This window comes from Colius striatus, chromosome 19 (genome assembly GCF_028858725.1).
Source record: "Colius striatus isolate bColStr4 chromosome 19, bColStr4.1.hap1, whole genome shotgun sequence".
Classification (NCBI taxonomy): Eukaryota; Metazoa; Chordata; class Aves; order Coliiformes; family Coliidae; genus Colius; species Colius striatus.
Genome location: NC_084777.1, coordinates 1,657,338 through 1,685,179, shown reverse-complemented (window position 1 = coordinate 1,685,179; position 27,842 = coordinate 1,657,338). Strand labels below are relative to the sequence as shown.

At 51.8% G+C, this 27,842-nt stretch overlaps 1 protein-coding gene across 7 annotated transcripts in view; it reads left to right on the top strand.

The window, feature by feature from the left end:
- Positions 1-27,533, top strand: part of CRB2 (crumbs cell polarity complex component 2) — a 59,079-nt gene extending 31,546 nt beyond the window's left edge. For 5 of the 7 annotated variants that reach the window (XM_062011729.1, XM_062011734.1, XM_062011728.1 and 2 more), the window contains 12 exons: positions 2,196-2,897; positions 4,483-4,678; positions 4,956-5,095; positions 5,512-5,694; positions 6,638-6,751; positions 16,515-17,462; positions 17,980-18,536; positions 19,360-19,525; positions 19,835-20,696; positions 21,284-21,400; positions 21,848-21,974; positions 24,042-24,740. In XM_062011729.1, the coding sequence (XP_061867713.1) occupies positions 2,196-2,897; positions 4,483-4,678; positions 4,956-5,095; positions 5,512-5,694; positions 6,638-6,751; positions 16,515-17,462; positions 17,980-18,536; positions 19,360-19,525; positions 19,835-20,696; positions 21,284-21,400; positions 21,848-21,974; positions 24,042-24,269 (4,340 nt within the window). In that variant the 3' untranslated portion in view covers positions 24,270-24,740. Of the gene's footprint in view, positions 1-2,195; positions 2,898-4,482; positions 4,679-4,955; positions 5,096-5,511; positions 5,695-6,637; positions 6,752-16,514; positions 17,463-17,979; positions 18,537-19,359; positions 19,526-19,834; positions 20,697-21,283; positions 21,401-21,847; positions 21,975-24,041; positions 24,741-24,937 lie in introns of those variants that run through there. The other 2 variants (XR_009820057.1, XM_062011732.1) reach the window with 2 other exon arrangements.
- The last annotated feature ends 309 nt before the right edge of the window (positions 27,534-27,842 follow it).

Genomic DNA, 27,842 nt, shown 5'->3' with positions numbered 1-27,842 from the left:
TCTGTGAGGTACACTGCATGCAGGGTACTTCAGAGTGTTTGTTCCAAAAAGGAACAAAATGAGGTCCTGCTGAAGGCATCACTTGTAGGTGTAACTAAGGCAACGTTTGGCCTTAGAAAGTAGCTAAATTGAGTAAAGTAACAGTGCAGGAGTTTGGCTTTTCTCTCTGCAGTCCTGTACATAACTAGTTATTCACCACAGATCATGAGTACCAGTAACTAGTTACCCACTAGTAGTGTTGATGATCACAGGGAGTTTGGAGGAGACTGGAGTTCTCCCTATGGCTGCATTACTCTCCTTTAGTAAGCCAAGAGGGCCTTCTGACTTCTTAGTGAAGCTTTGTGTTTGCTTGACTCGGCAGGTGTAGTTCAGCCCCGCTGTGACTGTGTGTGACCATGGAGCCGTGTATTTGGCACCAAATCTTTCTGTAAAGGGCAGGCATTAGTGACTAACATAGATCATTGAGCATTGCAGTCAAACCAAAATGCAGAGGCACAGAAAGGTATGTCTGTTGTGACAGAACTTTGGAGAAGACAGGAAATAGCAAAGGGATTTGGTATTTATCTTTATTTACGAGAAGCATTTAGAATATCTGCTTATAATGGAAACAGAAAACTATGCATGTAGCCCTTGATATGACTGCAGCCTGTCTACACCAGCAGTGCTTGGTGATTCTGGTGAAGTGTGGATTTCTTTGCAGATGGAGTTTGCTGCACGTTGGTGAAGTTGTTCCGCACGTGCGGAGGACTTGGTCTCCTTTTTATCCTAGCCCATGCTCCTGGCCCCTGGGGGCTGCAGGCTGGGACTGGTTACTCATTAAGCATACAAAGGCTCAGATCTCCTGCCTAGGAAACCACTTTTGCAAACAGTTTTCTGGGCTCCCACTCTAATTGCTACAGAGATTCCAGGCAGATTCCGTCATCCTTGTTTTCTGCCTGACTGGGATCTGAGAATAAAGGGGTTGATGGCAGAATAATGAGATTGCTGGACAGTGCAGTGCTCAGCAACTCTCCCCCCAGTGTCACATGAGAGAGGAAGGGAGGGGTGGGCTGTAGAGATGATGCTGAGAAGAGAAAGGGTGGTCTAAATCCCTGAGCACCCTCCCTCCACCATCAATACTGCCTCTTAAAAAGAAAACTTAGAAACATGACAGTCTTTTGGTGGAAGGAATTTGGGGAAGGTCAGGGCAGGGGCAGGCTTTTGTAAACCAAAGTCTTCTATAAATCCCTTTCATGCCCTGAAGTTGAATGCATCCACCTTCAGGTACAAAGAGACTGAGGAGCTGATGAGGCAGGGAGTTGATAGAAAACCACTGGCACAGATTAACTACTGAGTGTGTAGAAGGTGCATCAGAGCGAGGCCAACATGACCAAAAATGGGCTGGGATAATGATGGCATGAATGAGAGAATGTGTAAAGTCAGCTGAGAAGTGATGCTGTGGTGTGTGATCCTGGCAAATCCTTAGCATGGGGCATGGAATGATGAAACATTTGTCAGCTGGCAATGATGCAGCGAGGGCCAAGTGGTGTGGAATCCCCCAGAGACGGATTCCCCTCACTGGTTAAGCACAGAAGGCAGCAAAAAGAGCAAAGAGCTGTTGATGTGGTGGCACCTGAGAACAAGGTTAAGTGGCAGCCATTGCCATGGTTTGCAGTGCTAGGCAAGGTCAGGATTGTCTCACCAGAAGTGGTGGCTCTTTCTCAGATACCATTTGCTATTTCATGAGCTGTACCTGTGCTTTGTGGCCATTTTGCATGGACATTGGCTAAAGATCTGCTATGTAGTTATGTGCAGTACAACACAGTCTGCCTCTGAGGGTTCCCAGGCACAAGTCCTGTGCCCCACCAGAGAAAGAGGTCGTTGCATTTTGCACAAAGTTCATCTTGTGGATGGATTTAAGGTGACGTGTTTCAGTGCTCTGAAAGTGGCTCAGGGGTGAATAAGCACAAGTGAAGTAGTTGGTTTGTGGGTGCTTCCTAAAAACCAGGCATCTGAGTGCCATCCTGGGAAGGTGTGCTGTGCTGTGTTCTCATCTCCATAGCAAATGGTTGATTCCCCGTTATCCTTCTCAGCTAGAGGCTGCAATGGCTCCCTGCCTGTGGAACTTAGGTGGGCAATCTCTGAGCTGTGTGTGAAGGAACTTTCTTCTTTAGGGCTCTGAATGCTGACTCACAAGAAGTCTGTTTTCTCAACAGGTTCTTCGTACTCTGAAGAGGGTGGCAGCTGTTCTTCATCCCCCTGTCGAAACGGTGGGAGCTGTGAGGCTTTGGAAGGGGGTTACCAGTGCAGCTGCCCCGTGGAGCCTTTGGCCTACACGGGCATGAACTGTGAGCGGCTCTATGATGCGTGTGCTGGGCAGCAGTGTCCCGAGCGAAGGACGTGCAACAGGACTGCGGGGCTGCTGGGCCATGAGTGCATCTGTGTGCCTGGCTTCACAGGTGCTGACTGTGACATTGATATTAATGAGTGTGAGAGCAACCCTTGTACAGCCCCGCGGTCTGAGTGTGTAGATGGTGTAAATGGATACACCTGTACCTGCCAAACGGGACTGAAGGGAGAAGGCTGCCAGACAGACAGCTCTGCGTGCTCTGGCCACCCCTGCCTCAATAACGGCACGTGTGTGGAGGGCCCTGGGGACTACAGCTGCATCTGCCAGCCTGGCTTCACCGGGGCCGACTGCGGAGACAACGCTGACGAGTGCGCCTCCAGCCCCTGCCAGAACGGAGCCATCTGCCAGGACAGGGTGAACGAGTACAGCTGCTTCTGTGTGCCTGGCTTCCAGGGGCACAACTGTGAAATAGACATCAACGAGTGTGCCTCCCGGCCCTGCAGGAACAACGGCACCTGCCGGAACGAGATGGATCACTACGTGTGCCAGTGCATCCCCGGCTACACAGGTACCTCCGTCCTCCTGTGCCGGCCGGGTGCTGGGGCTGCCCCTCCACGCTCCTCTAGCTCCACACTTTGCCTGCTGCTGGGTGTCTCCTGGTGTTAGCTGCTGTCCCGAGCATGAGGCGAGGTCTCTGTTGCACAACTCCTCCTGGAGTGTTTGCTACAGCCTGTGGATAATGGTGTAGGGCTCCTTGTTGTGGCTTCCAGGCAGCAGTTGAGGTCTGGATGTTGGTGGGATCTAAGAGTGGAAGTGGGTGATTGTCTGAGTACTAGACAATGTGATTAGCTCTCAGAATGAAATTAAGGGAGATAGACAAGCAAAAGAGATTATCAGGAAATGTATGCCTAGTGTTTCCAGGTGTAACTTCCCCTGCCTATCTGGCCTGTAGTTCTTTGTCCTGTCCTGCAGGATTTCTCTGTGGGAAGTCATCTTTTTGGAATAAAAGGGCTCTTAGTTGGAGATTTCCAGTTCTTTCACACCCAGCCAGTCTTTCACATGTGCCATCTCTCTTTTGTGCATCTGTGCTAATGGTGACTCAGAGTCTACACCTGTGAGCTATCTGTGGGGGAGGCAGTGGGGGTTCTTCTTTCTCCAGCCTGCTTATCAGAGTGGAATGCAATTGTACTGCCTGGTACCACCTAGCACATGAACTTTCTCAGCCTTCCTTGTTGTCACAAACTGAAGTGTTTAAAGAGGTTGCTGTGAAGGAATGCTGCTGATTACCAGTGGAATGAGGAGAAGTTACCACATAAGGAATGCAGTCCCTGATGCTGACTCATTCTGTGATAAAAATGAAGAGACATGAAAGAAAAAGGCAGAATTTCCATGTAGGATTTCAGGTTACCACTGATATATGTATCAAGCATCTTTCTGTCTTTGCAAATTAGTTTCTTCTTTTATCTTTATGCTGAATCCTTAATTTAGGATTGTGGGATTCCCCTGCCAAGGAAAATGACCCAGGCAACTGGAGCAGCTTGTGGTGCTCCCAGTTATTCTGATGTCAAATATGAGGCTTTTCCTTATGATCTAGAGCTTCACCCAGAAGCTCTAGGAAGGCCACGTTATTTCCTGGTGCTTGCAGCTGGAATTTGGGTGAAGGATGTTGTGTGTGGGTATTGAGGGCTTGGAGCAGCAGATTAGGGGGCCCACATTCCATCAGGATTAGGGTGGCCACATCCACTGTGTGGTGAGCCTTTGCCGAGAAGGGGAGATTACATGGATTGGCAGATGCCACTGTGATGACTAAGGCTTAGAGGTGATGCCAGGCCATGGCCAGCTCAAAGGGGTGGACAGTTGGATGGCAAAGCAGTTGCATTGAGGTCACGTGGGAGGTCGTATTCTGTCACGGAAAGTTGAGGCTCTGGACCAAAAATACATGACTTGCTCTTACTCTTGGCTGGAAACGTTGGAGCTAACACCTGATTTTTAACGTGCTGTTCATGAGCTCTCAGTATTCTTATGGCAAAATCACTCTGCTAGCCAGTTTGGGTTGCTAATGTGACTTTTGTGATTCCAGCTCTGAAGTCAAAGCAGCACAGATACACACTTCTGGATTTGTAACACAGTTGTTTCTCTGTTTTGTGACAAAGGGGTGAACTGTGATACTGAAATAGATGAATGTGCTCCAGAGCCTTGCCAGAATGGGGCCCTGTGCAATGATCACGTTGGGTTCTACACCTGCAGCTGTGCCCCAGGCTACCAAGGAATGGACTGTGAGGTGGATGTGGATGAGTGTGTGAGCCAGCCCTGCCAGCACGGGGGAACATGCCTTGACCTCGTTAACAGGTGAGAAATCAGTGGTGGTTGGATAATTAGATACCAGCACCAATTTGAAGGTCTCCTCAGTGTAACCTATAAAAAGGACAGGTAAGATGTGAACTCAGAGGCTGATGAGGCTTGTCTGTCATAGCATGGCCTGTTTGTGCAGATGGAATGGTCTTTTTTCCTCTGCCCCACAAGGGGGTATGAGGACTGACAGCTTGGCTCTGTTTGCTCTTTCCTCATACTGGGCTTTGCAGTCAAGTGAAGAGCTTATGCATTGCTGCCTTTTGCTGTCCCACAGCTACCGTTGTGACTGCAGCGACACAGGCTTCGAGGGGCACCACTGTGAGCTGGATATCCTGGAGTGTGCCTCTCAGCCCTGCCTGAACAGTGCCACCTGCCTGGAGGGAATCAAAAACTACAGCTGTGCCTGCTGGCCAGGTAGGTTAGAAGTCTCTTCAGCTGTGTTGGCATGTGGGCACACTGCAATGGAAGCATGTGCTCAATTGCTGTGTTGCAGAAGTAGAGAATCAATGATCATACTGCATGGTCCAGTGTGGACAGGAGGCTGCCCTGCACAGACCATCCCAAGATCCAACTGACCTCATTCCTGGAAAAGCCATCCTGTTTCTCAACCACAAAATTGTTTTTTCTGCCTCTTTCTATCCTGACCTAATGCCTTCCTGCAAGTTGATGATTTGGCTTCTCTGTTTGACACAGTGCAGAGTGGAGCCCTTGGGACTGCACCCCACACAGTGTCTGCTGGGTCTTGTTCTTTGTTTCAAGGCAGGCATGTTATTTGAGAGACTGGTTCCTGTGAAGCTGTGCATGGTGTTGACACTGATGTCTCCTGGCAGGTTACACAGGGCAGCACTGTGAAGAGGATGTGGCTGAGTGTGCAGCAGATCCCTGTCACAATGGAGGGATGTGCTTGGAGAGATCCAACCAGTCCTATTATGGAACACAACCTGACTTCCCTGCTAATTTCAGCTACAGCCAAGCAGCTGGCTTTGTCTGTTGGTGCCAGCCAGGCTTTGCAGGTGAGCTATGCAGTGAATGTTCATCCTGTCTGCACCTCATAGGTGCTGCATGGTCTGAATAGATGGGATTGGAACAATGTTATCTGTGCAACAAAAACCACTTAACAACTGTTACTGCAGAGGGAGCAGTGGCCTGATGCATCAGGAACACACTTGTGTTCACACACTGTATGAATACATTGCAGACAGCTGTCTGAATGTCATTCTCTGTCCAGCAAGCCTGTCTCAAGGCTGAGAAAACAGCCTGTGCGCTTTCCAGGTGCTTTGATGAATGCCCTCTGGCTATGCAGATGCAGAGGTGGTTTCTCTTTATCAGCCTCTCATGCATATGGCAGAATTCATCCCGACAGGATGTCAGTGAAACTCCTCATCAGAGGGAACTGATTCCCTGGAGTCTCAGATAACTATTCTGGGTGTTTCCTTGGTGAGACTACTCTTATGATAGCAACTGCATAATCAGAGTGGGTAGCAGGAGAGGAGCTTTTGATACCTTGTTCTTAGAGCTAAAATCTCTGAGGATGTTCAACTGAAATATCACCCTTTCACTGGTTTATAGATATGTATGAAAGGCTGGATTTAGCAACTGGGGAAATTCCTTGGTAGGAGAAGCTAAATAATAACACTTTCTTCTTTTTTGAGAGAAAAATGATAGCTGGGCCCACTATTGCCCAGATGGGAATGGTTCAGAAGTTGTGATGCTCACACTGATCCCTTTCATGACATTGGAAAATGATTTGACCTTCCCATATTTCATTTCCCCTAGTTGTTGCAGTGATAGTGTCTATTTGCCAGTGTCTGATGTGCCATAGTGTAAGGAATTCTGTTGCATTTTCAGATGACAGAAAAAAGTGGAAGAAACCCCAAATGCAGTTGTCATTCAGATTCTGTCCCTCACTGATGCACGTGTGCAATTATGGTGCCTGTTTATGTTTTCATTTTAAAGGGGAGACCTGCTCTATTGACATCAATGAGTGTGAGTCCCAGCCCTGCCAGAATGGAGGGCTCTGCCAGGACCTTGTTAATGGCTTCCTTTGTCATTGCCTACCAGGCTATTCAGGTAATGTTGGTGAAGGAGGGTGGCTGGAATAGGGTCCTTCTGGTTAACTAAGGCTGAGCTGCTGCGTTACTGCCTGGCTGCAGGGCTGAATTCCAGTGCTGGGTAGCCCAGGCTGCTGGGCTGAGATGAGCTGTGGGAATGTGGTGGTGGTGCAGTGAGATGTCAGCAGTTCAGGGCTCAGGTGCTATGGGAAAGCTGTCTGGTTTTGGTCAAGTAAATTGAGAGGCTAGGAGCTAGATTTTGAGATGTAAGATCAACTATGTAGAAGAGGCAAAGATCAGAATATCTGGGGGATCTGTATCCTAGTGTGACAGTTCACTGGGAGAACTGTGGGGTTTTTATTCACATGCTGTGAAGATGAACAAAACCAGCCTTCAACTAGAAAAAGGGATGCTTAACATTCTAGTTGTCACAAGCTACTGACTGTGGCAGATTGGATCACCAGCACATAAAACATCTGTAAAACATCTCAATTCCCTAACGCCTCTGGATGATAAAAGACAGTGATTTTTGGCTGAAGGCAGTAATCTGCTGTGTTAGGGGGTCAAAAGGTCTTTGTGATGTGAACAAATGAAGCCTTCTCTGTTTACAAGGGAACGAGGAGTCTGGATTCTTACACAAATGCCCTGCCTGACCTTAATGTGTCTTGGTTTTCTAGCTGAGAAACTAGAGGATAGTGAATATTGCACATCAGTACACCAGGTACACTGCAAAATGATGTTAAACCTCATCTGCATTCAAAATATTCATCCCCAGCCGTCTGTGTCTCTCAGTTCTGTGGCTACTCTCTGTTCTGAGCAGCTCAACACCAAACAGTAGTTTGTAAGAATGGTGGTCCCCAGCACAGTCTTTGGGTATTTTTGAGGTGAGTGTAAGGTTTCTGCAGTGTTACCAGGCTGCCATCTCGTGGGAAAAAGAAAGACTTGAAGCCAGAAGAGAACGTTGTTCCTTTAACTTCTTGCAACAGCAGGTAGCAGCATTCCAGAGACTGTCTTGGGCTTTTATTGCATCGACAAGTTTTCTGTCTTCCTTCTGTGGTCCTAGTGCTTGAGCTATGTTGTGTAACTCTTCCCAGGGAAGACCCAATTCAGAGGTATTTTCACTCCCAGAATCTCAAATCAAGTCCTTGTTAACACTGGGCTGAATTCTTTGTGGGGATTTCTGGCCTATCTTGTTTGCTTTGGATTCCTAAACTAGGCTAGGCCAGGGAAACTGTGCTTTTGTAGGTAAGATATTTGAAAACAGGCTTTTCTCTAAGCTCTTTATTGCTCCTTTCCTGGTGGTTACAGTGCTGTGCTCATCAGCTGAGGTCTTGCCCAAAGACATGGTTTAGGGTTGCTTGTCAGAATTCCCACGCACACCGTGCCCTACTCCCTTTCCCTCCTTTGGTGCCCCAGCACCCTGATGGAGTTCAGGACCTCACTGTGCTTTGCCAAACTGCAGATCTGTTTAATCCTTTCCAATTCCCAGTGTGCTCATGGTCAGAAACGTAGACAGAAACACGGGATGATGGGCAAAGCAGTGCCAGAGTTCATTCTGTTGCATCAAATTTGGGTTCATTAGTACTTGAAGGGGATTAGAGGCAGGTTGCTCTTCTGGGTACTGCTTTTGGTAACAGACTTTGTCTCAGCTGAGGTGGTTCTGCCACATTAACACGGTGCAAGGCTGGGAGCAGTCTGTGAGATCAGTGAGAGCATGTGGAGGAGTGAAGCTGACAGGGAAATAATAGCAATTAATCTCTCCTCCTTTGTCAATTAATCCCAGTACAGTCATGCTGGGTAAACAGCTTATTACTTCATATTAGGATCACAGAACAACTTTGTGAAGCTTCCCATAACGTTTCTGTTCAAAACACATTTGTGTGGCAGCTTAGATCTGGCGTGAACTCGGGTTTAAGCTGCCTCCGCTGATTAAAGTGAACTTGCTACTCGGATGAAGAATGTCTGCTGGGGGTGGTGGGGGGCTTGTTCTTCAGTATGAGGAATTTGGGGAGTGTTGGGATAACAGTGTGAGTCAGGAGAAAGTCTTTGCAAATTAACTGCCTCTGTGCTGTCTCGGGCTGCAGCAGCACAGGGAGCTGAGCCAGCTCTCAAACACACCTCGTTCCCCAGAGACATCGTGGTCCTGACCAGGCTGTTCAGTGCACGGGGCTGTGCTTTGGTAGAGGATGCAAGAGGTAGGAATCAAAAGATTGCCTGGGCACTAAATGGAGTGAGGAGAATGAATCTTGTATGGCCTTGGAAATGATGTCAGCTGTGCTCAAGGGAAAAAGCACATTAGGAAAAGTCTGTATTTCATGGGGAAGAAAACCCCAACCAATGAGCTGTTCATTGACAGGAACTGTTTCAGTCCCTCAGGACTGGGCAGTAGTTTAGGTCAGGGTGTGGACAAAACAGGTGCTTCCATCTGGAATGAGAACTGGTTTTTAACCTGCAGGAATGCAATCACTGGAGTGGAATTTGGCTCATTCATTCTTTAAAAACTTAAAAATGGCCTGAGCAGCCTCACTCTTATTTCCACTCCTGCTAAAGCTGTCCTTAGAAAGGCCCTGTGCTAAAACACAGTGCTGTAAGCACAGTGCTGTGGCGTGGATGAGCTGATGGGGAAGGGGAGGGCACCATCCCTTCAACTCAGCCATCCCTTGGCAGGGGCACCTGCTGATCATGGCACAATTCTGAGATTTTTGCACGAGGCTGAGGGAAGTTTCTACTTTTCTGAGAAATCAGAAGGTGATGTGGTGGTAAATTTGAGAGGGACTGTGGCTGGGAATGTGTCTCAATACAGCTGGGGGCTGATCGACCGGTTTACTTTGTTCAGCCATAATGTCTTTGTCAATTGTCTTTAAAGAAGCAGAATACCTTCTGTGTAGCTAGCTATTAATGGGGACTCTGGAAGAGTGCTAGCCCAGATCAAATAGGCCTGAATTCCTGGGTCATGGGTCACGGGATGAGCGGGAGCTGTTCCTTCCTTCTAACCACCTCTGCACAGATCTAATTTTTTGTGCGGCTGTGTTTTATGTCAGATTTGTTTTAGAGATGTGGCCACTACAGAAAGGGCAGCTAAAAGGTTAAGATAGTAAAGAGATTAGAGGACTGTTCCCCCTTCAAGAGAATCCCTTTGGGTAAATATAGCTGAAGGGAGCAGGGAACACTTGGTGAGACCCACCCCGCCCCCGCGTCCCTTCCGTTCCACGGTGCATCTCCCTCTGGATCAGAGCTCCCTGGTTAATCAGACCTTTTGACTTTCCCGTCACCTGATCAGAAAGCTGCAAGAGCATATGCTTCAGTCTGGATCCTGCTTGTGTCTAGGTGTCAGGTGAGTTTTGATCAAAAGTGCCCTCTGAGATTCTGATGCTTGTGACTGCACAATTTGCTTTGAACTGGCCCTTTGCACAGATTTCCTGGCCACAGCCAGCCTGAGATGTGCCAGCTGACCGTGGTTAAAGGCTTCTGAGAGGATTATTAGTGGTGGAGCAACTCTGATGAATTAAATTTGACTTCCTTCCTAACCAAAAGGGGTGAAGCCCAGCTTAATGTCATCCTTAGAATGAGGCCAGGCAAGTACTGAGGCAGAGCAGCATCCCAGGGACAGAATTCTCCCGGGCAGAGGTGTGGTGAGATGGCTCTGTGCTCGTGGTGTCTGCCAGGAGAAGGACCCTCAGGATGTCAGTTCCTAGCCTAGATCTGTGTGTTGCTTTTCACATAAAGTGCTCATCAGCAAGGTTTGGTGTTTTCAGTGACAGTGGGTTTGACTGCCAGGAGGCCACCGCTTGCAGTATGTGAACTGCCATGTGCACTTCAGGCAGAGCAGTTTCCCTTTCCCTTGGCAAAGCTGGCTGTGGCATGAGCATGGGAAAGAAATTCCTAGTTTCCTGGGACTCCTGTATGGCCACAGTGAGGAAGCTGCTGATGTCTGGCTAAGGAACATGTGTGGATCTGCAAATTTCCATCCCAGGTTCAGTGTCCATTTTGTGACGTTGAACAAAGCCAGCAGGATGATGCTAGCTAACAGAGGTAATGCTGCTGGTGTGCTGGGCTAGGTCTGTGTGTAGGACCCAGATGTGACTGAGACGTTTTGACTCCAACACTTGCCATACTCCTCCATTTCAAACATCTGTAAGGTTGACTGGCACGTTTGGACTGAGCGAAATCAAGGAGGCAGAACAGCTACAAGGGCTGTTTTCTTTTAATATCTCGAGGTGATAGTGCTGATGCAGATTCCAGGCTCTGATGTGTGGGAGGTTTTGTTTGCTGGGACCTGACACTGATACTAACAGAGGCTCCACGTTTGGGGAGAGGCTCCCAGATAACATTTCTTTGCAGAAATAAGAACATTCTCTGGCTTCCTTACAGCATGAAAGTACAACTGTGCCTCCAGGAAGGTTACAATGCTAATGTAGCTGCATTTTAATAGAAGGCCAAAACACAGCAGAACCACAGAGGGAATCCCAAAGAGATTGCAACAGCTCATTCTGTGAGGCTGCTGCTGAGGAAGGAGGGGTTGATCCTGCAGCTGAACCGCTGTGGTCAGCGCCAGGCCGGGAATTTCCTTCCATTCGGTTTGACTTCCAGAGAAACACATCACGGGGCTTGAGACCTTTCTCTGTGGGTGCTGCAGAGTGGGAATGCCTGTGCTCACAGGACAGGGCATGGGGAGCGAGCAAACTGCAAGTACCGGCCCTGATTGAATCAGAACTGGATGTACAGCAGGGCCCAGGTTGCACTCTGCATCTGGAACTCTCCTTAGTGTGGTATTACACAACTAAGTTGGAAGCTGGCTTAGTCTGTCAAAGGAAAAAAGTCAATGTTTTGGCTTTATTTGTGGAATCTGGCAGGTTCAGCTGGGAGGCAGCGAGGGCAAGAGCTTCTCCTTGACACACTGTGGGTACTGCAGGGTATTACTGTAATGCCGAGGGAGAGTGCCCCGTGAGCACACATTCTGCCTGTCAGCACTGACAGAGGCCAGCTGGGGAGGTTTAGAGCAGGGCTGGATTAGATCTCACTGCAGCACACGTCTTTCTATATTGGCTGGTTTCATCTCCAATCCCTTTTTGCCTGGCTGGCATCAGGGAGCGCTTACACACGTCCTGCCCTTCCAGACCAGCCTTTTTAGCATTCCTCCCCCCATTCTCCCCGGGCTTTTTTTCCCTTTACTGTCACAAATGTCCACAAGGACTCGGCCATGAAATCCGTGCTGATTGGCGTCGTCCTGGAGGGAGTTTTCCTGCTGGCAGGTAATGAGATCTGTGCAGTGACTGGTGTGTCCTGGCTGTTGGTGTGTCCTGGCTGTTGGTGTGTCCTGGCTGTTGGTGTGCCTGCCCGGGGCAGGGAGCTGCGTGTGGGATTAGCGGTGGCTGGAGGCAGCAGCAGGAGCTGGGGCTGATGAGACGGGAACAACGGTTCCATTTGGAAGAGACCTCAAGTTTTGTTTTGGAAACTTTAGAGCAAGGCATTTCCTTGTAGCTGTGAGATGAATGTGGAGCTGTCAGCATGCTCTTGTGCACCTCTGCTCCAGTTCTGCCTGGCTCTGTGCAGGACTGAGCCCTGGGGTGTTCCTTGGCTGGTCTCAGGTGTGCTGCCTGCACACACGGATGGCTCCCTCTCAGCCCTCTGACACGTTAGTTTTGCCCTTTTTTTACAGTTGTTTTAGCAATTTTACCTTTTTTCCTGTAATGATGTAAAACTCCCTTATTGAGAAGTAGTTTTTGTTTTAACTGGGAGGACAAACCCTTTGCTGGCCACTTCATCTCCTCCCCCAGCGCCTCCTTGGGGAGCGGTGCACGGTGGGAGAGGGGTCAGAGCAGTGTGTTGCCATGGAAATGGCAGCAATTGTGCAAAAAGAATTGTGTTGGGGTCTCTTTGTTGAGGCTAATTCTTTCCCCCCCTCCCCCCCTTTTTCCTTTTGATAATAATAATACAAACCCTAATTAGGATGCAGTGGGGAAGGGCTGCCAGGAATGCAGCTGGCTTAGGGAGAGGGCAGCGGGTGCTGGCGGGGAAGCCCCCCTGAACTCACGTCTTCCAAGACTGGGCCTGTGGATAGATCTTGTCCTTCAAGTTGTGTTGGTGTATGACAGCTGAAGGAAAGTACTCCTTTAAGTGTGCTTTTTCTTTTAGCATGTTATGTCTGTGTTGAAGTATGTGATTCTTACACTGTGTACAATGAACCTTCGCTTGCCAACAGCAGTGAGTAAATCATTACCTTCCTTCAGGTGAGCTGGGTGGATTGTGGTAACACTTGCATCTGTGGAACAAGCCTGTTGTGTAACACTTTAGAACCTAGTGAATGGATTTGTATTTGAAAGAGGTGCAGGCTGTTAAGGCTCAGCCACTTCTGAGCCTCTGCGGGTCCTTAGCTCAGGGCTGTCAGCTTGAACACTGCTGAATGCAGGGAATGTGTGATGCTTGTCTCCAGACAGCACCCTTTTAAATAACACTTGTCTGATTTTCAGATAACAGGTTCCACTGGTTTTCCTTCCTTAGTCTTTAACTAGATAAGAAACTCATTAAATGTTTCCAGGACTGCTAATGATGTGATGAATCAGATTGGCAAGATTGCTCTGACTGTTGGTGGTTCAAATAAGACAAACACTTGAGATAAGAGATTTAGAGGGAACAGAGAAGACCCCTTAAGAGCAATTGTTTGTGTCAAATGGAATTACCCTCCCCTTTAAAACATATATATATATCTCTACCTGAAGTGCTTGAGCTTCTCTTAGGGAAAGGAATTGGTTTTGAACTTCCTAGCATACACTTTCCAGTGTGTTTGCAAAGACACAACTGCATGTCTTGGAGAAGGCTGGAATAGGGGGTATCCAGGAAATGATCTGTACTTTTGGACACTGGAATGGCAAAGGACAAAAGTCTTGTGTTTTCTGAAGCAGGGAAGTTGTCCTTTGCTTTGTTGGCAGCCCCTTCTTCATTTACAACTGTGAATCACCTGCTGCCAGACCTCAACATTACACACCCCTGTGCTGCACTGAAACGAGCACCTAGGAAGCAATGTGCAGCAGAAATCTCCTTTTGCCTTGTTTTTGGTGTAAGTGCAGAATCTGACAGACTGGAGGTGTGCAGACACAGCTGCCAGAAGCTGTTGGTGGCAACAGAGGGGAGGGAGGAGGTGGTGAGGGGCATGGCCGCCGAACAGCGGGTGAGGAGCTGCTGATGGAGCTCTGGGAACCTGCTCAGCTGGGACAGACACTGGCTGCCAGGAATGAAAACTGGGTGTTAGCCAGACTTTTAGAACTCTTGCAGTCTCCTTTGTTGTCAGTTTGTTCTAAGAGCTGCTCCTAGTTGGAGCCTGGCACTGCCCTGGCTTCTAGGAAGAATCTGTTAGGTGTTGTTTTAGAGGCCCTTTCCTTCTGCTTTAATCCTGTGGAGGTGGCTGTTGGCTGGCAGGAACAATGACAGTGGTAAGGATGATGCTTGTGTTTGTGGTTCCTCTGGAAGAGCTGCCCCCCCCTCCTTCTGGTGCTGTACATTTCCTTTGCCCCTTTGTAAGCTGGGAGCTTAGACAGCAGTGTGGAAAGACCTCAAGTGTCAGCTTCTTCTTTTCACCCATTTCAAACACATAACCCCATGGGACAGCTTGGTGTTTAATGAGCCGCCAGCCTGGGGTTGTGCACTCACCCTGGGGACTCATTAGCCACCTGGTGTGAGGCACTGGCCCCACAGGTGTGGGGAGCACAGGCAGGTGTGCCCCTGGCTGCAAAGGGAATGCTCTGGCCCTGCCTCCCAGCCTGCTCCGAAATGCAAACATTCATGGCATCTCTCCTTTTGTTATCCAGACCCACCCCACCTTCTCCTCCTTGGCCTGGGAAATACCAACAGCTCTGGTCTGAAAGGAGCAGCAGCCCAAGGGTTTGGGACTACACCAGATCTGTCTTTCTGAGCCATTCAACAGCCTCTCCCCTCCAGTCCGACTGCAGCTCGCCTCTTAGGGTTTTGAGACCCCTCCAATCCAAAACCCACTCCACATAGTTCTGCTGCTTTACTGATTTTTCTTAAATCCAGTTGAGTCTTCCCACCTTCTCCCAGCCTGGGATTCTCCAGGGACAGACATGTCCATCACACTCTATTTTTTCCAACACATTTCCTTCAAGTGTGGCCACAGCTTTGTGCTGAGATCTTAATTCTATCTGTGCTGCTGCCATGACAGGTAAAATCACCCCCCAGGGGCAGTGTGCTGGGAAGCCTGGCATCGATAGCTGAAGACAAAAGGCTGTGCTGAGGTGACTCTGAATCTGTCCATCAGCTGAGCTGCATTTCAGGGCAGATATTGTTGGCCAAAGTCAGTGCTTTTCCACAGGCTCTACACAGAGCAGTTCTTTTCTACTCTGTGTCAGTGGAAAGCTGTGTCCTGGAGAATCTGAGGTAATGTTGCCTGCAGAGCAGCTCTAGCATAGCTGGAAGGTGCAGAATTACCAGAGCTTCTCTGAGCTCCACGTGTTGTCCCTCCACTGACACAAACCAACACGGTGGAGCTGGGAGCTGGTGCTGAGCCCTCTCCTGTCTGCAGAGAGCACTGGCAGCAGCAGCTGAGCCCTGGGGCTAAAAGCAGAGCAACTTAGACAGCAGGCTACTAGAATTTGAGCAAGGCTGCCTGTGAGGCCTTGCTGGGGCATGAGGGGTGACAAACCATCAGTGCAAATCTTCAGGAAGGCTGTATCTCTGCTAAGGTCTTTTTTTTCCCATCACACATCAAGTCCAGCTCCAGTGTTCCCAATGCCCCATCTCCCCTCATCTCTTTCCCTCAGGCAGCTCTCTAATCTCTTTGACATGCACATTCTGTCTAGTGGCTTTTCTTTACAAATGTCTTTTGTGTTTTGATTCCCCTCCTTTGTGTGTGAATTCCTCCTTTTTCTCTCTGCTGCCCTCAGCTTGCCAGCCAGATTCGGTGTGTAATGCTATTAGGCTGGGATAATCCAGCTTGCTTTATCTGTGGGACTGTCTCTGAAGATTAGTGAAAACCAATGTTATGGGCTACATAAAGTGAACTGGTTCAGAAGGGCTTTTCTGTCAGTCTGGAGATGCTCAGGAAAATGACAGCAAGTTTTCATTAACCAGATTGAAGTGTAATGTCTTGTAATTTACTTGAGGCCTGTTACTTGGGCCTGGAGGAGACAACGAGCTGCACTGCACCAGGCTCACTTCTGCAGGGCTGGACTGAACTGAAGGCAGCTTAGTGCAAGTATGGCCAAGTGCCTGTGGAGCATGTTTTGTTTGTTGTCTGGTAATGAATTGAGTTTTGTGGGTGTTTTACAACTGGGAGTGGGATTTCTCTGAACTGAGGCATTCCACTGACCTCCCTGGCCAGTGATCTGTTTGGGTGCTGCTGCAGCAACGTGCCCCACTCACACCTATGGACTTGATTTGTCTTTCAGGAAGAAGCATAAAATTATTGTGTTGTTTTGTTCCTTTAATGTCCTCTGCTTGCTGTCTGTGCATGTTGATTACCTGTGGTGGTTGAGGTTGCCTGGGAGAGGACAGTAGAGCCTGGAGGATGTAGGCTGGCTGGCTGAAGTTCCATAAATAGCACCTTCTTTGCAGCATCTGGGAGGACAGCACAGAAGGGTGTTCTTGCCCTCACATCAGTGGTGGGCCACTCTGCAGTGAGCACAGGAGTTCTTCCTGGCAGCTCTTGGTCTTGTGGTGGTTTTGTGAAGAGCAGGGCCTAGTGAGCATGGTGCTGGGGAGGGGTCTGTGCCTGGCAGAATGGAGTCACAGCCCCTCAGTGAGATCCTGTCTCTACATCTCTCTTGCAGGTGTGGAATGTGCTGTTAACATCAATGAGTGTGAGGAGGGTCCCTGTGAGAATGGAGCTGTCTGTGAGGATGGCATTGCTGACTATACCTGCCACTGTGCCCCTAGCCAGGATGGCATTACATGGGGAGGGAAGAACTGCTCTGTGAAGCTCACTGGGTGCCAGACGCACGACTGCCAGAACGGGGCCTTGTGCATCCCAACGTACCGCGCTGAGCGCCACGGCCACCTGTGCCAGTGCCAGCCTGGATTCCACGACGCCACATGCTCAACACCAACAACGTTTTCCTTTGCTTCCAGAGGGTATCTGCTCGTTGAGCTGCCCATGAACAATCAGAGCAGGAGGGGAGCAGCAGGAGATGTGCTTGCCAGCGTGTCGCTTCGCTTCCGAACCACCCTGCCCAGCGCCATCCTATTTTACCGAGGCCACGAAGCCGAGTACTTGTTCCTGGAGCTCTTTGATGGCATCCTGCATGCAGGAATGAAGAGGCAAGATGTTGGGTACCTGCTACTCCTGGAGGGACTGAGAGTCAATGATGGCCAGTGGCACAAAGTGGAAGTTGTTCTGCACAGCACTGTGCAGCTGAAGCTCTGGCACGACTCCTGCGACGCGGGCGTCTGCCTGCGCAGCTCCCCTGTCCTGCACGGCGCTGCTTCTGTCCCGCACGCCTTCCTCAGCGCCTATGTTGGAGGTGTCAAGGACCCCATGGCCACCACCACGCAGAGCCAGCAGGGCTTTGTGGGCTGCCTGGAGGACGTGGAGGTAGATGCCCAGGCTGTGCTGCCGGCGGCTCTGCCCGTGACCGAGCCGTCCCCGGTGAAGCGGGGCTGTGAGCGCACGGAGTGGTGCCTGTCCCAGCCCTGCTCCCATGGGGGGCTGTGTGTGGACCTCTGGGCAACCTTCAGGTGCGACTGCTCCAGGCCTTACAGAGGCCCAACTTGTTCATACGGTAAGTGCCACATGATTTACATCTGCCAGGCTCCTCCACCACTCAGGGCTTGAGATGAGCACTGATGCTAGCTCTGGAAGCAGCCTTTTCTGCTTGACCAGTGAGAAAACTAAAGCAAAACCACCTGTGAATAAAAGTGTCTTTAATCTCTTTTCTGGCACTTGCTCCTGCAGGAACCATTGTTAGTTTTGTGGTGCAGATGATGTTCCTTGTTGAGCCAGAGGCTCTGACTTATCCTTGTATCAGATCTGTGAGAATGCAGGAGGGCAGGGAAGTTGTGAAAATGTGAGCTTCTGAGTTGGGGATGAATAGGAGTGTATTGATTTATAGATGTACCATAAAGTGTTAAAGGGAGCTCTTGGACCATTTTGAGTTAAAACAGTATCTATCTGCATATTCCCCAAATGCTGGGAAGAAAGATCTTGCCTCACTTATAAGGAGATGCAGCTTAGGATACCCCTGTGCCAGCTGCATTCCCCTTGTGACTGAGCTGATGTGCATTTCTTTTCTCTTCCAGAGCACCCAGCAGCAACATTTGGCCTAGAGAATTCCACCAGCTTTGCCTCTTTCACCCTTCCTGAGAGCCTTGGTGAAAACTTCAACATCTCCTTTTTCCTTCGCAGTCGGAAGCCCAACGGTTTGCTGTTGCAGATCACCAACGGCACTGCGCCCTGCCTCAGCGTGTACCTGGAGAGGGGCAAGCTGAGGGTACAGACCTTATCCACAGAGACCCTGACAGTGCCAGGAAATTTAGTTGATGGCAGAAGACATTTGGTAGCTCTGTCTTTCCAAGGAGGAGCTGTTGGTGCTCAGCAGTCAGACACACACCTGGAGCTCGGGCGGCTCGGAGCAGCACCTCTTCTAGCTGGCTATGAAGTGCACGTTGGTGGACATCCCAACCCAGACAGCACTGAGGCCTGGGGAGGCTATTTTAAAGGCTGTTTGCAAGACATCCAACTGAACAGCCAACAAATACAGTTTTTCCAGGTTGATAACTACAGTCTGCCACAGGAACTCAACTGGACTCAGAATGGTAATCTCGTGAGTGGCTGCATCTCTGATAACACCTGCAAGGTACGAGGTCTCTCCTCTGTCTCTACGTGCAGTTGTTAGTTACAGTTTGGTTATGACACAACAGTTTGACTGTTGCTGCTGTCAGGAAGATGAGAAGCTTTTGTTGAAGTATGGAAGGACACATGGTCTCATATGCTCCTGTGTCACCCAGTGTACTATGGACAATCCAAGCACCAAATTTTCCCTGTCTCCCCTGGAGTTGTTACAGCTTGGGCAGTCTGACTCTTGCACTGCCCACCTGCATTGTGCAGAGCCCACCCAGATTGCACCCTCTGCCCAGTAACCTTCCCAGCTCCCCCCTTCCTCCAGTTCCAATTGCACAACCACCTCTTCCCCCAGGAATTCATCACTTCAGCACCGACAGTTCAAGGAGCTGTCTCTGTGGTGCCCTTAGATCAGAAGCTGTCTCTCCTTTATTCCACACTGCCCAGCTTTGCCCTGGTGCTGTAAGGTGTTGCCACACCTCTGCTATTAGGTGTGTCCTGGTGACAGAACTTGCTGAGGTTTTTCAGGAGCACTGCAGTTTGTTTCATCTGTTCCTCACCTTTGCTTTTGTGCTTTGTTCTTTTCCAAACTGATGGAGCTGTGGAGGGGAGTTTCTGTTGATCAGCAGGGCGCACAGGGAGAGGCAGGGGTCCGTGGTTTGTTGTGCAGAGACCCTTGTGCTTCCTTCACTGCTGTTGAATCACTCTCTTCATTACCCTTCTTCCCCGAGTCAAGCACTGCTGATACTAATCTTTGTTGTCACGTTTCCTTCTACTGAGCTCTCTTAGATCCAAAGAAGAGTTCCACTGCTCCTAAATCCTGCTGTTTTGTTTTTCAGTCTGAGCCATGTCAGAATGGTGGTAGATGCATTGTCACTTGGAATGATTTCCATTGCAGCTGTCCAGCCAATTTCACTGGGAAATTTTGTGAAGAGAGAGTCTGGTGTGAAAGTGACCCATGTCCTGAAGCTACCACCTGTGTGGATGTTGTGGCAGGATATGTGTGTAAGTACTGTTCCCTGCTGGCTGCTGCAGCTTTGGGTGTGTGACTTCCCTGCCTTTGCTGTGCTCTTAGGCGGTGCTGGGAGACCGATGAGTAAAACCTGCTACACAAGAGCCGGATCTTATAATTAGAGGTGCAGTTGTAAACAGGAAGAGCTTTAAGGAAGCCAACAGCTAGGCCTGTAATCCTGCTCACACCAGGCTTACACGCTTCTTAAGGGACAGAACCTGCCGGGAGTCTGCCGTTGGCCTGCCTCAAGCACGGCACCCAGCGTGTCTCCAATCCCTCACGCTCTGCCCCTTTATTTATAGGTCTGGCTAATGCAACCTTTAATAGCTCGGCTGCCATTGAATTCATCGCCAATACCTCGGTGACCAGAACTCTGAGCAGCCTCCACGTGGATTTCAGAACCAGGGACGACGACGCCGTTTTGCTCCGGGCTGTGGAAGAAGTGGATTCCCTCCAGATAGCCATCAGGAACTCGTCCCTGCTGGTCACCATCAGGAGCGGGAACGGCGTCGAAGGCGTCAGCTTCCTGAGCCCGCAGCCCGTGGCCGACGGCGCCTGGCACTCGGTGGCCGTGGCCGCGGAGGAGCCGTCGGCGCCTTCCTCCCGCTGGCTGCTGCGTCTGGACGGCGGCGGCAACGTCACCCTGCCGGGCGGCGGCGCCGGGCTCCGCGCCCACGGCGCCCTGGTCACGGTGGCCGAGAACTACACGGGCTGCCTGGGGCGGCTGCGGCTGGGGGGGCTGCACGTGCCGCTGGCCGCCCACGCGCCGTACCCGCAGCCCGAGCAGCTGGTGCGCGCGCGCGGCGGGGCCGTGCGGCTGGGCTGCGCCGGGGCTCCCGTCTGCGCCTCGCGGCCCTGCCTCAACGCCGGCACCTGCCACGACCTGTTCGACGCCTTCGGCTGCTCCTGCGCGCCCGGCTGGGGCGGCCCCCGCTGCGGCGCCGACATCGACGAGTGCGGCTCCAGCCCCTGCGTGCACGGCGCCTGCGTCGACGCCCTGGCGGGCTTCCACTGCGAGTGCTTCCGCGGCTTCATCGGCAGGAGGTGCGACATCAACGTGGACGACTGCGTGCGCCACCAGTGCCTCAACGGGGCCACCTGCGTGGACGGCGTCTACGGCTACTCCTGCAAGTGCCCTCCCCAGCACTCGGGGCCTCGCTGCGAGTAAGTGCCTCGGCTGCTCCGCCGCAGCCCTGCGGCCGCTCCCGGGGCGCGTCAGGTGAAGCACCCAAGCTCTGCTGCCAATTGTTCCCGTGTGACCTGCTTCTGGGGGGTTGGACTGGATGATCTCCAAAGGTCCCTTCCGACCCCACCCTCCTGTGATTCTGTGAATTGGTGCTGTCCAGGACCAAATCCCCATGGAACGGTGCTGAGCCTCAGGCAGGATAAGGTCCCTTTCTCTTGTGTGGGTTATTGCCATGCCACCCTGCCAAGCTGTCTCAAGTGTTTCAGTGGCCCAGCTGTGCTGCTTTGTCTGCCAGCAGTGTCCTGGCTCTGTCTGTGTTTTCATCAGCAAAACCAGGCAACTACATGAGAAAAGTCCCAGTACTGATGCAGCCCCCACTAACTCTGGGAGTGCTCAAAGTCGATACCCTGCTATTGCAGCTGGTTTCTGAGACTATTCACTTCTCCACTCATGTCCAGCTCCCTCCTAGAAACACCAGTGAGTGTGCCTGTGGCCCTCAGCAGCCCCGAGCACGCTCTGGCCTCTCCCACGCTGACCACTAAAGGCTGACTCTTGCCCGTCCCAGGTGGCCGTTCCCCCCGGAGCAGTGTGGGAAGAACTTCACGTGTCTGAACGGTGGCAAGTGCATCAGTGAGAGCTGGGGAGCCAACTGCAGCTGCAGGCCGGGCTTCACGGGCAGGAGGTGAGTGCTGTGGGTCTGTGACACCTCCCTGGGGCAGCTGCACAGCCTCAGATGCTTCATCCTCTTCTAGAAGCTTCTGCCAGCCAAACAGCTGCTCAAAGCCAGTAAACTCGGGGCTGTTTTTAGAAGAGGCAGGTTTGGTGTGATCCTGCTGACAATCCCAATGTTTGCAGTGTGAGCTGCTTCCACGTAGCTCTTGTGCCTCGTGAGAGCTCACTAACTGTGCCACAGGCTCACCTGGGCTTTGGTCACACAAAGTGGCAGGAGGAGGTTTGGTGTGAAGGGGTAAAAACGTCACGTTGTTGGGCCCTGGCGAAACCGCCCGGAAAAAGACGCCCCAGGAGCCTCTGAGCCCAGTGAGGCTTTTGCAGCCTGTGGGATCTCGAGCTCTATGGCACAAGAACACATGCAACAAGTGTCACTGAATTCTGATCTTTTCCTTTCCAGGTGTCAGATCCATGTGAACAAGTGTGAGCCAAACCCCTGCCAGAACGGGGGCACGTGTCAGGACTCGGACAACAGCTACGAGTGCGTGTGCAGCGGCAGCTACACCGGGGAGCGCTGCGACGTCAACGTAAGCACAGCCCCGAGCTGCTCCTCCCGGGGGTGGGCGGCAGAGGGTGCCTCAGCAGAGGCCTCGGGGTGCCCCTGAGCCTGCCTACGTGTCACATGGGCCCTGTGTGTGTCCTGCTCAAGAACACGGGTAGCACAGGCAGGAAATCAGCCCCTGCCAAAGCCACCTGCACTGGGAAATGAGTTTGTCTTTGCAGTGCCATTGCATGTTGGTCTGCAGCGTGTGCACAACTGCAGCAAATGCTTCTCAGTAGCTGCAGGGGCTGTCATATGGTTTTCAGGGCTGTCTCAGCAACTTTCCTTAGATTGTACAACTCCTTGGGCAGCAATCAGAGTCCTGGAGGTGGACCTGTAGGAAGGAGGCAGTACTTGCACCTCCCTCACAGTTTCTGGAGAATTTCAGATGGCATTTGATCTTTATCTCTCCAAAGCCCATCTGGGTAGAAATGGATGTGTTTGGAGAAGGGAAGTCAGAGGAAGCCAGGCTAAAAGTGATGCAGGTGACAAAGCAGCATCCTTTCTGTGCTGAGTCTGTGGGCAGGGGGCCTGGGCTGGGCAGCACAAGCCAGGCACTGCAGCTGGAGGCTGAGCTCTTTCTGTGTTGAAGCTGTTACATCACACACTTGCTTTCTTTCCAAAGCTATTGCATGGAGAGGTGACTGCTCTGGTAACCTGGGAATGTACTAACCTGTGCTGCAAGGGAAGGGCTGTGCCAGGCAGGGGGGGCTGCTGTTGCTGTTCCCAGGGGCTGTGGGTGATGCATGTGCCACCAGGTCACTCCAGACCTTTCCAGCCTGCATGCAGAGGCTCCTTCAGACATCTGTCTCCTTTGGCCCAGGACACTTCTAGATTCCTTGTGTTCATTTTCATCACCCCCATTGCTTTTTCCAGAGCTGTCTTTCTGTTCCCTCTTCAAAGGGCAGGGCCTGTGCTGGGGGCAGGGGAAGGACAGGGCCTGGCTGTGGCTGGTTGCTGTTGCCCATGCCTGCAGAAGGGCTGTTTGCTGTCCCCTGCCCTTTCTCTCTCCTCCCACCAGCAGCAACTGAAGTGCAGGCACGAGGGGGAGCTGCTATGGGCTGCACTGGTGCTGTGACTAACCTGCATGCTATGTGACACCAGAACTAACCCCCAGCATGTTGCTTGAACTGGGGCAGGCTCAAAACATCACCCTGAACTTGAGTCATTTGAAGATGGCAGCAGGCCTCCTGGGGCTGGGGGAATGCTGCTACTGGTGCCATTAGCACAGACTGAGGGGCAAGCAAAGGCTGCAGGAATCAAGCCCGAGTTCTTCCAGCTTCATGTGTCATCAGCAACAGGAGGTTTCTTGTTGGTAGGCTTATTGTAATTTAAAATCTTTAATGCCAAAACCGCTGCAGTTTTGGTAGTTGTTCCCCGTTCTGTTCCATGCACATCCTTCATCCACCACAATCTGCAAAGTGCTCTCTTGGTTACTTTTCTCTGCAGTTCTTGGGCCTCTTTATCATCTCCCTTCTCTCATCCCCTTACTGACCTGTGCAACATCCTTCCCTTCTGCTGCATGTTGTCATTGAGTCTGTTCTGGAGCATTTTTATGTGGGGTGGATGTTGAAGTTTGTGCCTTTGCAATTTACAAGTTTCAGTGATCTAGTCCTTGCCATCCCCCACTTCAGTGAGTTACAGTCTTTGGCCCTACGACTTCACGAAGGTCCTGCAGGGCACGTCAGCCCTTGGTGCTGTATCTTAGTCTTTCCTCTGGCTTGAGATTCAACTGTTAAGTCTGGAACTTAGGACACCTCCCTGTCCCAGGATCTTCAAGGGAGATGCACAACGCTGCATCTAATGGACAGTTTAATAGCTAAACCCATTCTCTGCCTTGCCCTCAGAGGCACCATTGAACTCGTTTTGGTGTCGTTCCCAGCTCAGGGAGATTTCCTGTGGCTACTGAAAATGACTCTGCCTTGACTTTAGAGTTTGGATTTTCGTTCCCAGCCTTGGCTGTCTCTGTCCTGCTGATGCCTGTTCTGGGTCTGGTGTTGCCAAGGAGGCCCCTTAAAACATTTCATTGTTTCTCCATTAATTTCTTTTACAGAAAGGGACTCCAGGTGCTCTCTTCCCCTCCCCACTAATTGAAGTAGCTGTCCCTGTAGCCTGTGGCTCTTTACTGCTCCTCAGTATCGGTCTCATATTCATGATTCTCACTGCAAGGAAGAGGCGTCAATCAGAGGGAACCTACAGCCCGAGTCAGCAGGAAGTGGCAGGAGCTCGGCTGGAGATGGACAGTGTCCTAAAGGTGCCACCCGAGGAGCGCCTGATATAGGCAGAGCCCGGAGGAGACACAGCCCAGGGTCCGCCCCGGCCCTCGCCCCTCCCAGCCCCGGAGCAGCAGCAGCTCCAGCCACCGGCCGCTCGTGGCACTGACGACGTGCGGCAGCTCCGGAGCCCGGCCGGGCCCTGCTGAGCTGCAGCTGCTCTGGCTGCACCGCCGAAGGGCACCACTGTACAGGTTAAGGTCTCTGCGTCCTCTGAGGAGCCTTGTACAGAGGTACCTGCTGGGCTGCACTGCTGCACTGCTTTGCTCAACTGCAGAGCACCCAAAGCTTTTTCAGCTCAGGTCTATCAGGTTTTCACAAACCATCTTCAACAGCAACAGCAGCTGCGACCTCCTGCCCTGCCACAGCCACAGCCCTGGGGCAAAGCTGTGTGTGCAGTGAACTGCTGGCCATTCCCAGGGCTACCAGGCAGGAACGGGGCTGGCACAGGGCTGGGGGTCGGTGCCAAATGCTACACTCGGGGCTTGCGGGACGGGGAGGAGGGGAGCAGGAAAAGGGGCAGCAGTCTGCTGCTGTATTCCCTGGGCATTTGTGTGCCATGGAGGGGGGAGCTCCCGCCTCGCACTGCTGCCGGCACAGGGAGGGGGCAGCGGGGGTGTGAAACGGGGCACCCTCGGCGGGGAGCTCCCAGTAACAGCCTGTTCTGCCGCCGCAGCCGCTGTGGGCACAGCTTAGCAACTCCTCGGTGGTGGGAGCAGTCGGGGCTGCAGGGGCTGCCCTGCTCCTCGCAGTCCTTGCAGCCACAGCCATTGCCATGAAGAGGAGGAGAGCAACTCAGGGAACGTACAGCCCGAGCCGGCAGGAGAAGGACGGGGCTCGAGTGGAAATGTGGAACGTCATCAAGATGCCACCAACCGAGCGGCTGATCTAGGAACCAGGCTCCTGTGACGAGTGCTCATGGACCTGCTGCAGCACCTTTCTCTTAGCTCTTGAGCCACGGTTCTGTAGGACAGGTCTGTAACTGCTTTGGCTGCTTCGTAGGCTCCAGGCACCTGCTGCTGTTCCTTGGCAGAAGCCACCCGCTTGCCCAAGCGTGCTCAGTGCAGCTCGTCCCATCACAGCTGTGCACAGCTGCTCTGCCAGCAAGAGGCTAAAGTCTGGGAGAGGAAAAACAAAGTCCTGGAGAGGCCAGTGGAGGAGAGGAAATGAGCAGAGGCTGTGGAGCAGGGGGAGGGTCCACAGACCCACGGCCTGTGCGCTGCTGTGGCAGCAGCTGGAGGGACAGAGCTGCCCCAGCCACACAGGCTAAGATACCAACGAGGCAAGTCCAATGGGAATGAAACCACTGTGCTAAGAAATAATGTGGGAAATACGGTGGCTTCAAAAGACACGTGCCTGTGCCTCCTCTGCACAGCTCAGACCAGTGACTGAATGCTGGAGCCACCTCCCAGAGCTGCTGCTGCCCCTCTGGCCCAGCCCGAGGCAGCCACGGTCCCAGCGAGCACCACGCTGCTGCTTCAGGCACTGCGACGCCAGGCTCTTCCTAAGCCTAAACCAAGGAATATTTCAAGTGCCTTTCTGAGCCTGAGGTGCCAGTTAGAGAATTCACTGTCTCAAGAGGAGGAGGTTTCTGTGTAGAGGCCCCAGTGCCGTTGGTGGCTCAGGCCCTGCAGCTGGGGTGGTGGCAGCGGGTGTGTGACCTCAGCTGACCCCATCTGGGCTCCTCAGCAGCGAGTGCAACGTGGTGTAAGCACAGGGTGAGTGGTAGCAGGAGGGGTGTGGGGCAGAGACACGGCCTGTGCTGCCCACATCTCCCTACAAAGGATGTTTGTATGTTGGGGCTTCTCCTCTGTTACTGTTCCAGCTGTTGGGCTGCTCTTTCTTCTTCAGCATCAGCCTGGGGAAGGAAATACAGCAGAGCAGGCCAAGGTCTGAAGTCAGCTGCATTTCAGCATAGTTGCTACAGCCATCAGTGAGAAATGCTTGTAGAAAACTGTCTGCTTGTTAATCCTCAGACTACTCTCAGTGAGCAGAGTGTGGCTGTGCCCACAGCCAATGCCACTGGAAGAAAATGCTGCTCTGGTACCTTTGGAATTGATTGGACTGTAGGTGTAAATTTTAATGTAATTCTGAGCAAAGGGAAGAGTGCAAAGCTGCTGCTGGGGGCTGTCTGCTCAGAACAGGCCGTGTGCAGAGAATGAACACTCTGGGAAACAGAAAGAAGCAAACCCTTGGGAGACAAGACAACCACTGCTGTGTGTAAGGAAGATCACTTTCCCTCTGAGACGGAGGAGAAGCTGAAAACAAGAGCTGACCCCTGCCTGGCTCTGGTTTGGAAAGGAGCTGGAGGGAGCCCTGATGCAGAAATGAGCCGTGGCTTTGGTGTGTCAGTGCTCACAGGGCTGGTCCTTCTCCTGGGGATGGCTCCCTCTGTGCAGCTGCCAGCTGCAGAGGTAGGTCAGTGCCAGGCAGCCCCATGGCCCAGCCCCCTTGCTGCAGGGGAACAGGGTGAACTGCACCCGTGGAACTGCTCAGAGGCAGGAGGCAGCATTGAGCCTGGCCCTGGAGAAAGTCACCCAGGGGCTGTAGGGCCCTGGCCCAGGGTCCCTCCTGCTCCGGGGCACCCAGCTCCCCTCAGGCCTGGCTGGTGGCTGGTACTTCAGGGCAAAGGTGGGTCTGTGTGTCTTCAACCTGTAACACGCTGTAACAAACCTACAGCAGCTTTGATGATGCTTTGGGTTCCTGCACACTCCGAGCTGATGCACCTCCAGGCTGTGGCCAGGAGAGGCTTGGACCTGCCTCCACCTGGGTTTTTGCATTGAACTTGTGGAAACACCAAGGCAGCACCAGGATTTGCATGAGCCAACCTTGTTCCAGCCCAGGGGCCTGGGAGAAGAGCACCAGAATGGTAAGAACTGAGGTGTTTGAGCCAGGCTGCTGCAGTGTCCTGCAGGGCACCACGGAGGGACAAAGCCCAGAGCAGCCCCAGCTGCTGTGCAGGGAGCAGAGCTGAGCAAGTGTTCACTTCAAGCACCCAAAGCCAGGACCAGCACAAGTGGTAAAATGCTCTGTCAGTGTCTTGAGCATTTCTGCAGAATAATTTATGAAGGTGTTTTGCTGTTTTTTTCACTAATGAACTGAACTTGCTTTTGATACTGAATTTTTGACTCTATTTTTTCACAGAAGGGGCTGTGCTGCAGTTGCCCAGCCTGAGCCTTGAGCCTGGGCCCTTTGGTAACTGTTCATCATTTGTAAAAACCACAATGTTTTCACAAGAACTTGACAATAAAATTTGGTTAAAGTAGACCCAATTACCTTGAGCTCTGATGGGTTTTCTTCTGGAGAGGAGCTTGCTGTCTCCATGGCTGCTGGGCTCTGTCCCACACAGGCTGCAGCCCTTTGTGCCTCATCTCCAGGTACAATCGTACCAGTTTGCTGGCTCTGGTTAAGCCTGGCACTGGCAGGAAGGAATGAGGTTAGGAATCCCTGAGCTCAAGTAAGACAAAAAGCTAAACCTTGCTTTCCAGTGCCTCAAAATGGAACATTTTAAGAGAGGGGATGCCACTGGAGCAGGGCCTGGAGCAGACCCACAGCCAGCGAGGGGGCTTTGGCAGGGAGCA